Source organism: Rhipicephalus sanguineus, chromosome 1, assembly GCF_013339695.2.
Source record: "Rhipicephalus sanguineus isolate Rsan-2018 chromosome 1, BIME_Rsan_1.4, whole genome shotgun sequence".
Taxonomy (NCBI): domain Eukaryota; kingdom Metazoa; phylum Arthropoda; class Arachnida; order Ixodida; family Ixodidae; genus Rhipicephalus; species Rhipicephalus sanguineus.
In genome coordinates, this window is record NC_051176.1 from 240,920,981 (window position 1) to 240,933,345 (window position 12,365).

Here is a 12,365-nt window from a genome sequence, read left to right on the forward strand (position 1 = left end):
TACGTGCTCCTTGTCCAAAGGCGACGTAGCAGCGGGCGAAAGAGAGGCAGCGGGCACGACTCGGAAGAACCACGCCATTCGTGCTGGAGATGCGGTTCAAGTCACTCGATCGGAACACGAATGCCAGCATGTCGGTAAAGGACACCTGGCAAGGATGTGCCAGCGCCGGCGCGGCGGCCGGCAGGCGGGATCGTACGCGCTCAGCGAGCTGTCTGAGGGAGAGGACAGTAAAGAAATGCTTTTCGCCCTATCCGCCCAGAACAACGTTGACCAGGCAAGAATGCGACCAATGGAACGGAACTTGGTCTGGGGTGGCAGGACACTGCGGATGCTGATCGACACGGGTTCATCCGTCAGCGTTATTTCAAAAAACGTCTTCAGGAATAGCCGTAAGTGGTGGCCTAGACTAGAAAAGACGCCACTTCGGTTATCTTGCTTCCTCGGTCCTCTTCCAGTGTTAGGCAGAGTCGCCATGAGTGTGGAACACGACAAAACACGAGTGGACAGTTCGCTCGTGGTAGTCGATTGTGATGGGCCACTACTCTGCGGTAGAGATACAATTCAAGCTTTCCGCGAAGCGGGCTTGTCACTCTTGGAAGAAAGGGCTCTACCAAGTGTCTATGCGCTGCAGGCAGAAGATGACCTAAAAATGCTGGTGGAAGAGTTCGCAGACTTGTTTGAAGATCGACTTGGCTGCTGCAAAGGCCCGCCCGTGAAGCTGTACAAGAAAGAAGGAGCGGTGCCGCGGTCTTTGAAGGCCCGTCCGGTGCCGTTCGCGCTTCGCAAAGCAGTGTCAGCCGAAATCGACCGCCTCGTTCAGCAAGGCGTCCTGTCGCCGGTGAGCGTTTCCGAATGGGCTGCTCCTGTCGTACCTGTGGTGAAGAAAAATGGGGACATCAGGCTGTGTGGCGATTTTAAGCTCACCGTGAATCCGGCTACTCACCTGGAGCAGTACCCTTTGCCTAAAGTGGACGACATTTTTGCCGCGCTCTACGGGGGAGAAGTATTCACCACACTGGATCTGAGAAATGCCTACAATCAGCTGCCACTTGATGAAGAAGCGAAGGAAATGACTGTCATCAACACGCACCAGGCCTTGTACTCGTACAACCGACTAGCCTTCGGCATCTCGTCGGCTCCCGCACTGTTCCAGCGGCGCATTGAGTCGTTATTAAGGGACTTACCAAGAGTACGCGTGTACCTGGACGACATCATAATCGCCGAGAAGCAACAGGACACGTCAACACTTCGACAAGTGTTCCAGAGACTTCGCGACAATGGCCTCCAACTGAACAAGGCCAAATGTCGGTTCCGAGAAAAAGAAGTGCAGTTTCTGGGGCACAAGATTGATGCAACCGGACTTCATCCACTGCGCGACAATCTCGAAGCCGTAACAGCTGCACCAAAGCCAGAATCGGTGAGCCAACTGAAGTCCTTTCTGGGGCTCATAACATATTACTCAAAATTTTTGCCTTATTTGGCCACGATCCTGGCTCCGCTCTATCGGTTACTGGTCAAGGGACAACGCTGGCACTGGAAAGAAGAGCATCAAAAATTGGGGGACCCTTAAGCTTCGCCTTTAAGAGTTGAACGCGATAGCGAAATCCGGCCCCCAGTGCGCACTTCAACCACTAAGTGCATACTTATTAATGTGTATTGTTACACACACACACACAGGCACGCACGCGCGCGAATTTTACAGGCTTTCGATCTACAGCAAGAGTCGCATGGCCTCCAAGATATACGCTGCGCGCTCGCCATCTCGGAGGCCATAAAGAGTCGAGACATATTTCTCACAATGGCCTCACAGATGGCAGCACAATATCTAGCGTTTGCTGCGTTGGCTTAATATGTTTTCCGCTAGATGGACATAGTTGTCCATTTTTAGAGCTGTTTGAAAGTTCGTGTGTGTATTTAGCGGCGATGGCTGCACTATCCCGGCGTTTTTCGACGTAGTTTGATGGCCTCCCGAATGCGCCTACAAATCGCCGTATGGGCTCGTTTTCGTCGTGACACCTGCCGAACAAAATGCGTTGAGACTCCTTTCACTACATGACATTTATGTAGTGTTTTTTTCCGAAGTAGCTGCAAGTAACATCGTGGCTTTGTGGTAAGACACCTGCTTGCCACGCGAACGGCCCGGGTTCGATCCTCATTGGGACCGAAGATTTTATCGTTTATTTTATTTGCTACTTTCTCGATTTTTCGCTCACGGATGATTTTTCGCTCACAACCAACGGTGCCGACGCCGACACCGGAATTTCTGCGACACGATCTCTCTAACGCTATCGCGTTAAAAAGCCTTCCAGGAAGCAAAGCGCGCCTTGTTAAAGGCAAATTTTCTGGTCCACTATGATCCGCAGAAGGAGTTGCGGCTGGAATGTGATGCGTCAGCAGACGGCTTAGGTGCAGTATTATCACACCGCATTGATGGCGTGGACCACCCGATAGCATTTCGTTCGAGAACGCTGACGTCAGCAGAACGCAATTATTCCCAAATCGAGAAGGAAGCGCTGGCCTTGGTATTTGGAATTTGTAAGTTCCGCGATTTCTTGCTGGGCAACCGTTTCACGTTGGTGACAGATCATAAGCCCCTCACCGGGCTTTTCGACCCCAACAAGCCGATTCCGCAGATGGCGGCAGCTCGAATTCAGCGATGGGCGCTTCTTCTATCAGCTTACCAATACAATCTGGAATACCGCAAGGGAACACACAACGCTAACGCGGACGCCCTCAGTCGCTTGCCTTTGCCAGGGGACCAGGAACGCGGAAGTCAAGAAGTCATGGAATATGTACTTTATACGCAAGGTTTGGATGCAAGTGCCCTTCCTTCTAACCAAATGATTGCTTTGACCCAGGAGGACAGCGCACTTCGGCAAGTCCGGGAATGGATCGAGCAGGGCTGGCCATCGCATCTTGCGGGGAAGCAGCAACATCTGCAGCCGTACTTCACACGCCGACACGAACTCGTCGCGAGCCATGACCTCGTTTACTGGGGTCATCGTGTGGTCGTGCCGGAGGCAGCCCGGCAGTGCCTACTCAACGAGCTACACGATACCCACCCAGGTGTTGGCGCCATGAAGAGGCTCGCTCGTACGCAATTCTGGTACCCTGGATTAGACAAAGACATTGAAAGGTTGGTGCAAACTTGTCCCCAATGTGTGCAGGGGTGGTCAATGCCTGCGGCCCAAGTACCTTCCCCGTGGCCTAGGACAGGAAGGCGGTGGTATCGAGTGCACATGGATTTTGCAGGACCTGTTGACGGGTACCTAATTTTCGTCCTAGTTGATGCGGAAACGAAGTGGATAGAGGCAACGCTGCTGAAAACGGCTACCACAGACGCAACAATTCAATTACTGAGGGAAAGTTTTTCTCGGTTTGGTATCCCGCATTGTCTGGTGTCTGACAACGGCCCCCAGTTCTCGAGCGCAATGATGGGAAAGTTCATGCATGAAAATAACATACGCCATGTCAGGACTGCGCCATACCACCCACAGTCCAATGGATTAGCGGAGCGGGCGGTGCGAACAATAAAAGAGGGCCTCAAGAAAAACAAGCGCGGCACACTGCAAGAAAAGTTTTCTTTTCCGTTACAGATCTACACCCCTCGAGAGTGGCAAATCGCCAGCACAACTGCTCTTGGGATTCGAGCCCCGGACAAGGCTGTCCGCCCACTTTCCAGAAGGCGAGGTGCCTGCAGGGGCCGACACGATCCAGCCTTCGTCGACCAAAGCACCACCACTGTTCCCACCCGGAAAGCCCGTCTGGTCCCGCCATATTCAACGAGGGCGAAAATGGCTGCCAGGGACTGTGATAGCGACGGAAGGGAATCGGATGGTAAAGGTTGAGACACCCCTGGGAACCCACCGCCATCATGTAGACCAGTTGAGGGCACGGCGGGCGTTAGCCACACCAGAAAAAAAGGAATCAAGGCTCGGCTCCAGCTTAGCGGAACCACAGCCCGACGCAGACGCTCGAGAAGCAAGTGCAACGCTGAACTTCAGTCCAGCGGCCCCTCGGTCGCCCGGCTCGACTCAAGAAACAGGGGCGCCGGAGGCAGTTCCAACTCAACTCCGCCGATCAACGCGAACAAGACGCCCTCCGGAACGACTGGGCTTTTGAAGGGGGAAGGAGTGCAGCGTCGTCGATAAACCGCACTCAACGGCCCGAGTTCCTTATCACCTGTCAGCAAGTCATGATGTAATCGACCACAGCTCGTGTTCTAGACTCGCGTGGGTTTCAGGATAAAAAGGCCCAGTGCCAAGCAATAAACGGTTCAGTTTCTTGTCGCTACAGCGTTGCGTCACTTCAGCACCCTACACTGTTTTCCAGGGCAAAAGAATTACACTGAACACATGAAAAAATAAAAGAAACAATTTATTGTCAGTTAATTCAACAGACCACACTAACATACAATGTAATGACGCGCTGTTGACATGCCACCCATTCAGAAATACTAAGCACGCAGACTTATTTTTTTACTATTGGCAATAACACGCTCCTTCGCATAAAAAATTTGAAACTCTGTACAATCTATTAAACAAAAAAAAAAACTGTGACCCAGAAAATGGTCACCACTGGGCATAACTTGAATCTTGCCAGCCTAACACACAAAGTAAGTGAAATAAGGACAATGAACAGCACCAAAAATTAAAAGTGACAAAGTCATGAACTAGCAGACTGTTGTTTCTGGTCTTTATCTGGTGATGATGGCTTGCTCGACTTAGTGTCCTCCTCAGGTCCTTTGTTCCATGACTCGAGACCCTTAGGTAACGTGGTATCTTCTTCAAAAGAACCAGTTCCTTCAACAAATTCTTCATACGTTGACTTCTCAGGGAAGGGTCTCTTGCCTAACAACTCGATCATGTCATCTCTGCTCAAGATTTCTTTCTCAAGGAGGCGCTTTGCAATCTACAAAGGGGGAAAAAAAGCAAATCAGCTGCAGCACCCACTGGAGCCCAAAAAGCTTGACAAGCATCAGAAAGAAAGAAATAAACTTCTAAACTTCTTCTAAACACTTGTTATCACAGTAGTGCACCTGCAAGAACTACATAACTAGATCATTAGAAACATTCAATAGCTGACTCATTTTCACAGAAAGATAATAAAGGTAGGACCCCCAATTGCATGGCTAAGATGATCGTTACTTCATGGAAACTACCTAAAACTAAAGGAGGCCAGTGTGTAACAAGATAAATTGAAACATTCTTGAATGGACCATCAACCAATTTTTAGAACACACTTCTTTTTTAATGTAATGGAAAGCTCAATGGACAACGACTAATACTGCAGTGGTAACACAGAGGACATTGTGGAACATCTCCTTAGTTTAAGTTTGAACAGTGAAAGAACGTCTCTAAGTGTGATATACAGTTCAGCATGTTACTGAAGCCGCAGCACATGCATATTCCATTTTGGAAGAATGTCATTTCTTGAAAATTCTAAACAAGATGAAGCAAAGAATTTCAGCTCGCATGCATGATCAGAAATTGGAACCATATGAAACAGTGTGCAAAATATCATAATGTAGGCTGCCATGCAATGAGAGATGCTACAATACAGTTATTCCACATGTCACCCTGAGGGACTGCTACTTATAAGCAGGAACTTTCCTGAGGTAAGCATACATATATTAGAATAAAGCACAAATGCCTATGAAATATTAACAGTCTCATATTAAACAATATGTATGGTGCACTTAACAGCAGACAACTAATAATAATAATAATATCTGGGGTTTTACGTCCCAAAACCACGATATGATTATGAGGGACGCCGTAGTGGAGGGCTCCGGAAATTTCAACCTTCTGGTGTTCTTAAACGTGCACCTAAATCTAAGTACACAGGCCTCAAACATTTTCGCCTCCATCGAAAATGCAGCCGCCGCGGCCGGGATTCGATCCCGCGACCTTCGGGTCAGCAGTCGAGCGCCATAACCACTAGACCACCGTGGTGGGGCTAGCAGACAACTAAGTACAGTACTCTGCAGTCATGAGAGGGGCCTGCAATACTGGCACCAAGGTTTCAACATAGAGCATCATGACTTAGCCTTTTGCTCTCCAGAATTACAAGTCCTGTTTATACTGTAAACAGCATGTTTGATTCAATCAATATAAATCATGGGATGTTCATTTCTACCATATTCACATGACACATTCTGTGCACTTGTCAGCTCTTATAAGAACTGGCAAACAATTGGGCATTATGTACACTACTGAACAAAGCTAAACAATTAACTACAACTTCCACACTGTTGACAGGTAATCAGAACACAAATTATTTGGAACAGCTTAAGTGCAAATTCTATGACACCTTGTGCGGCAGCTTGCGTTGAATGCAAGGTACTTCATATACAAGTCATACATATGTTTTATTTTTAAATGCACACTATAAAAAAAAATGTGAATTTCAATATACTATAGCAAAAGTGATTCAGCTTTTAACTGACTTGAGTATCCTGCCTGAAATGCCCCAAGTGGTAATTAATATTCAATATGTCAATGGTTCTTCTGTAAAACATGTTAAACATGTACACTGATTGTCAATTCAGAGTGGTTTGCAGTATCAATTTGACATGTGGTAGCATGTACATCGGACAGACTGGTGTATGTGTGAATTTTCAGTTTTGCAAGTATGCTAATTCCTTGACCCACTGCGGTCCTAAACTTCCACTTACTTTACTAGTGGTGTAATTTGAAACAATTTTTCTAGCTTTAGGTGCTTCGAGAAAGCCACTCAGATATGCACACAGATTGCAAAATATTTATTTTTCCTCTGTTCTTTTATAATCCAGTTCTTCAACAGTACTTCAGAATAGAGTGGTACAGTTGAACCCCTCAATAACGAAAGCCCTCAAGAACGAAATTCTCACGACAACGAATAAATCTGGCGTCCCCAGTGAACGTCAATAGAGTTCAATGCATTTGCCTCCTCTCGACAGCAAAGAGATTTCAAAAAGCACTCCCGCAATAACGAAAGTTTCAGGTACTGATCCATAACATTCTTTTTTTTTTTTCAGCCAATGAGCTGGGTGGGAGTCCAGAAGTTCGAAAACTGTGGCACCGCTCATTCAACAAGTCAGGCACATATGTTTCCGACCATTGCTGTTTACATTCAGTAGCAACAAGACGTTTTTTTTTTCGCTGAGAACAGTTCTTTTGCTAACGCCTCTGTTGGCAACTACATCGGCACATGACGTTTTAAGTGATGACAATCATGAAAGTGACGTCATGCCGACAGACATTTTGTAGACTGCCTAACTGCTTGCTGCCGCGCGTCTCTCCATGTGTACGCAGAGATCTTCTGCGCTTTGCTTACGTGCAGTGTTGTTTGGCCTTTTGTGTTGTTTGACACTCGTCAAACTTGTTAGCCATGACGACGAAGCTATGCGAAGCTTAAAGGGACACTAAAGGCAAATAACAATTTATGTCAGAGTGAAAGCCCAATGTATGACAACTTCTAAAACGGCAATATTATCAACAGCAGTGCCCTACTTACCGAGAAATTAAGCTAAATGTATCACATGATGAGCGCCACGAGTGGGACATTTTCGAAGTGATCCCGATGACGTATGGAAGTCGGCCTACGATAAATCACTAGTAATCAAACTAGCAGCAGTAAAAAAAGAACATTCCGAGCATCAAAAGATGTAATAACATGCTGTTTGTTCGTTTCCGCTTGATTCATGGAAAAGAAAACCTCCGTGGCGTTGCCATGGGGAACGGCGCGCGTGGTTCAAAGGTTCCGTTTTCGCCGAACTGCGCCTCGCCCGTCTCAGTGGTAGTTTCGGGATGGTGTACTGCCGTGCGTGTTTTGCGTGCTCGTGAAAGTCGCTCTGACAGAAAGTTCGACAAAATGCCGCATGCGTGTGATATTGCCGGATGCCCGAATGGTGCACAACGCCAGTGCTGCAGCAAGGAAACCGGTGTGTCTTTTCACTGGGTGCCGCGGAATGAACCCCTACGCTCGAAGTGGCTTAGTGTCATGCCATTGCGCCAGTGTACTAAACAGTCAAAACCTCTGCGTGCGTGCTCGCTGCACTTTCGTACTGAGGATTACGAGACCAACCGCAACTTAGGCTTTGAATGTGCCCATCCGAGCAAGTCTTTGCCGCAGCGCCGTTGTTGCTACTGTGGGTCCCGCTACTTCCGCTCGGCTGCTACTAGTGTCGGCGGCCGCGCAGTAAAAGCGGGCAACGTTGGGCACGGCAGCAGTGACGTATGAAAGTCGTATTTTCAGGCGGGAGATTTGAAGCGCGCTAACGCGATGCGGACCACTAAAAACGTGATTTTATTTCAAAATAAGCACTTCCTTGGCACAAAAGCAGCACTACGAGGTTTCTGGACCGCTATTTCAACAATCAACGTCGACTTAATATTTGCCTTTAGTGTCCCTTTAATTATGCTGTGAGGCTCTAGCCGTCAAGCTCCTTCAAAGCAACGTGAAACAGAGCAAGATCAGCGACTTCTTTAAATAAATTTTCTTTGTGTGAAGTAATTGGTGTGCGTATTTGTTTTCTTTTTTTTTTTTTCAGGGGAATGTAAAAAGAATCGCTTCCCCAGCGATTTCGTTATTGAGGGGTTCGACTGTATCTTTCAAGTCATTCCCCAGTAATCTCTGCCCATATTGTGGGGAAATAGCTACCCTAGACCATATGCTCTGGCAGTGTACCAAATTCGCTCATTTACCTAACATCACCTCTGCCAGATGGGAGGCGGCAATCCGCAGCCCGTCCTTGGCAGAACAACTCTGGGCTGTCCACCAAGCCCGCGAGGCAGCTGAGGGGCTCGGCCTCTCGGTCCCCACGTGGGAGCGGCCCGCGACACATTGATCTGTGTTTTGGAGGACCAAATAAAAGTTTATCCAATCCAATCCAATTCCCCATGTTGGAGCCTGGGATTTTCGGGCATGTCCATCGTCTGCTGTGCTGTATTTAAGATTACTGTCATCAGAGCACTCATCTGATGGGGTTTCTTTCTTCTTTGCAGGATGGAGGAGCATGATTTTCCTCTTTCCTAAATCCATCATCATTTTCAACAAAGCCAGGAAAATTGGTCTCGTAGAACTAACGCGGGGAAAACGCCACAATGCTAGCGTTCTGCATAACGTTCTGCGGCTATGCACTTTCCAGTCCAGGTGCTGAAGCAGCAGTGGTGCATGAGGCAGTGGTGCATGAGCCCCTAATGTTTTTCTTCGCCGTTATGCAGAAAGTATTGCTCATTTTGTGATTGTGCTCTTTCGATGTTCGCTCTTGAGTGCTAAACTACCCAGTGATTGGAAGAGGGCTCGTGTTGTTCCCGTGTTTAAGAAAGGCAACCAAAACTAACGTCCCATCTCATTAACACCACCAATATGTAAAATGCTTGAACATGTAATATCTAAGCGCATTGTGGAACTCCTCGAACAAAACTCTATACTAACTAATTTTCAGCATGGCTTTAGAAAAGGTTATTCAACCGTAACTCAGTTAGTCTCAGTGGTTCATTCATTTGCAGAAACTCTGGATAAAAATGGTCAAATGGACGTCATATTCCTTGATTTTAGTAAGGCATTTGATAAAGTTATTCATCACAAACTAATTACAAAACTCAGGGACATCAATCTACCTGACATATTCATTGCCTGGATTCAACACTATTTAACAGAACGTTCACAGTTTGTTTCAGTAGATGGGAACAATTCGAGCTCTCTTCCTGTAACATCAGGCGCGCCACAGGGTAGTGTTCTGGGGCCGCTTTTATTTTTAATTTATGTAAACGACATTGTTAACACAGTACTACCAGGAACTCAAATCAGACTGTTCGCGGATGATTGCGTGCTCTTTCATCAAATTACCTGTTCTAATGATCAACAGAACCTGATATTAAGTCTTAATTACATACTAAACTGGTGTAATGACAATAGTATGGCACTTAACGCACGAAAAAACTGTTTATCTTTGTGTAACACGTTCAAAAACATCTCTTCATTTTAGTTATAACCTCGGCTCACCATCTCTACAACAGGTTAATAACTACAAATATTTAGGCGTAACAATAACTAATGACCTACCTTGGAACTTACACAAAGACAACGTATGTTCTGCTGCCTTCCGTAAGCTGTGTTTCCTAAAACATAAACTTAAACTTGGAAATTCTCCTTCTAACATAAAACTACTTAGTTACTTTACGTAAATAAGACCAAAACTAGAATACTCTTGTGTTGTACGGGACCCCTTTACTAAATGTAACATTAGAAAACTGGAAGCAGTACAAAGAAAAGCTGTTAGGTGTGCTTATTCTAAGTTTAAAATTACGGACTCGCCGAGTGAACTCATGGCTGCTAACAACATCGAAACACTTGAATTACGGCGAAAAAGGAACCGCCTTAACTTTCTATATCTTCTTGTTAATCATAAGTTAGCCCTTGACCCGCATGAATATGTATCTCCTCTGTCCACTAGGCATACACGCCATCATCATGCCCATTCTTTAACCCGGTCTTTTGCTAAAACCAACACGTTTCAGTTTTCCTTTTTTCCGCGTACTGTACCAGAGCAGAACTGCCTAACTGATCTTAGCCAATTTTCTGTTGCTTAGAGCTAAAACATGCACTGTTAATTTGTGTTACGTATCCATTTAATGTAATATTTTTGCCATGATATCTTTTATGCATTCTATTAGTAGGTGTTTCGATTCCATTTCTCATCATATATTCTTATGTTATCACATGTGTTTTTGTTTATATCCTGCCTCTTGTACCTGTCCTGCTTGGACCAGTTCTTGGTCTGCAGTAGTCAATAAATAAAAAAAAAACAGTGGTGGTGATACATGGCACCAAGTTTGTTCATGTTACTTCTCGATATCTTTACAGAGTAACATATTCATGGTTACTTCTTGAGCTAGGTACAATGAAATGAGGAGCACAAACAGGGACACATTGACAACAGGTGGTGCGCAAACTCACAAATGATCAATGTGTCCCTGTTTTTCGTCCTCGTTTTGTAATACCCAGCGCAAGAAGTAACCATGAAGAGCCACAAACTAGCCCAATTCATGGCTCTCTAAAGTAACTTATCATTCTAAATAGAAAGTTCCATTCATTACATATGCTAATAATAGGTATCAGGCAGTTGCTCGCAGCTTCTAGAACAGACATTTCTTGGAGTAAGTGCACTAAAGCCAAATATTATGTAGATTACGACTCGTAAAATACCGTTCCAGAAACCGCGTAGCACTCATTTCGAGCCAAAAAAAAAAAGCTTAGTTTAAGAGATAATCGTGTTTTAAGGGTCTGCATGCCCCTTGCACAATCCAAATTGCTTGCCCCCAAGCAAGAAGCTGTCATTTTTCATGCACCATCACCGCCCATTGCTGGCCAGAAGCCGACGCTATGGTTTCATGTAAAACGCTTCATACGAATAAACATCATCACATGGATGTGGCATTTTCTCTTACCTGCAGTGCAGCGAGTTTTGCAGGAGAACAAAGCTAGTGCAGCACTATGTGATAATAAAACCACTGAAACACAATTGTGCAGGTGGCAGAGAGCCTTGCAAAAAACAATTTTTTTTACAACCCACGGCGTTGTCAAAGGCAACTTCAAAAATACGGTTTTCTTTCTTCTAAAAATTTAACAAAAACACACAAGTAGCACTTTATTCTGTTTCACAATTCACTGCAATGATATTTTTACTATGAGTGGCTGTGTACTACAGCAATAGAATTATACTGAAGAGTTATGTCGCCAGGCTAGCCTAAGAATGTCCCACTGGAGCTGCAAGTCGTATCCTATATTTATCTCGATTTCTAAATTGTTAAAGCACTGTTGTGAATAATATTGATGTTTTAGAAGTTCTCAAGCATTGATTAATTACTGATCAAGTGTAATTTGCCATTAGCATCCCCTTAAGAACCATCAAAACCAAAACAAACTGCAATGTAACTTGCAAAGCCAAACATGACCAATGGAACTGCTTGTGCTGCCTGCTGCTCTCAAGAATGAAGGCCTACCTTCTCAACGTCTGCTTTATGCTCCAGCAGCAATGCCATAGTGCGGTCATAAGCCTTCTGCACCATCTGGCGCACCTCAAAGTCAATCATCTGTGCTGTTTCTTCACTGTATGGCTTGTCCAGCACCATGTCACCAGGTTGAGGCATGTCAAAGCTTAGGTTGCCCACTTTTTCATTCATTCCAAATTGCACCACCTAAAATCAAGTTCATCACAACGGATAGGATGCAATGAACAAAACTGCATAACACGAAACATCATGAAGACAAGTAAGTGAACCCAAAAATAAAGCACACAGATTAGTATAGAAGCTGGCATGAAAATAGTAACTTCAACTGCCTATGAATGTAGCATGATACAAAGCAGAGGCACTGTA

The 12,365-nt window shown here is 45.5% G+C and overlaps 2 protein-coding genes across 3 annotated transcripts in view; one reads left to right on the forward strand and one right to left on the reverse strand.

Moving 5' to 3' along the window:
* Positions 1-529: 529 nt before the first annotated feature.
* LOC119382039 (uncharacterized protein K02A2.6-like) lies at positions 530-4,287 on the forward strand. The gene is made up of 3 exons (XM_049420498.1): positions 530-1,416; positions 2,837-2,956; positions 3,594-4,287. The coding sequence occupies exons 1-3, from the start codon at positions 650-652 to the stop codon at positions 4,120-4,122; spliced, it is 1,416 nt and encodes a 471-aa protein (XP_049276455.1). The 5' UTR covers positions 530-649; the 3' UTR covers positions 4,123-4,287.
* Positions 4,288-4,358: 71 nt separating this feature from the next.
* LOC119375360 (AFG3-like protein 2) overlaps positions 4,359-12,365 on the reverse strand; it is a 68,351-nt gene continuing 60,344 nt past the window's right edge. For both annotated transcript variants that reach the window (XM_037645549.2, XM_037645542.2), the window contains exons 16-17: positions 11,991-12,185; positions 4,359-4,911 (exon numbers count right to left, since the gene is read on the reverse strand). In XM_037645549.2, the coding sequence (XP_037501477.1) occupies positions 4,666-4,911; positions 11,991-12,185 (441 nt within the window). In that variant the 3' untranslated portion in view covers positions 4,359-4,665. The remainder of the gene's footprint in view (positions 4,912-11,990; positions 12,186-12,365) is intronic.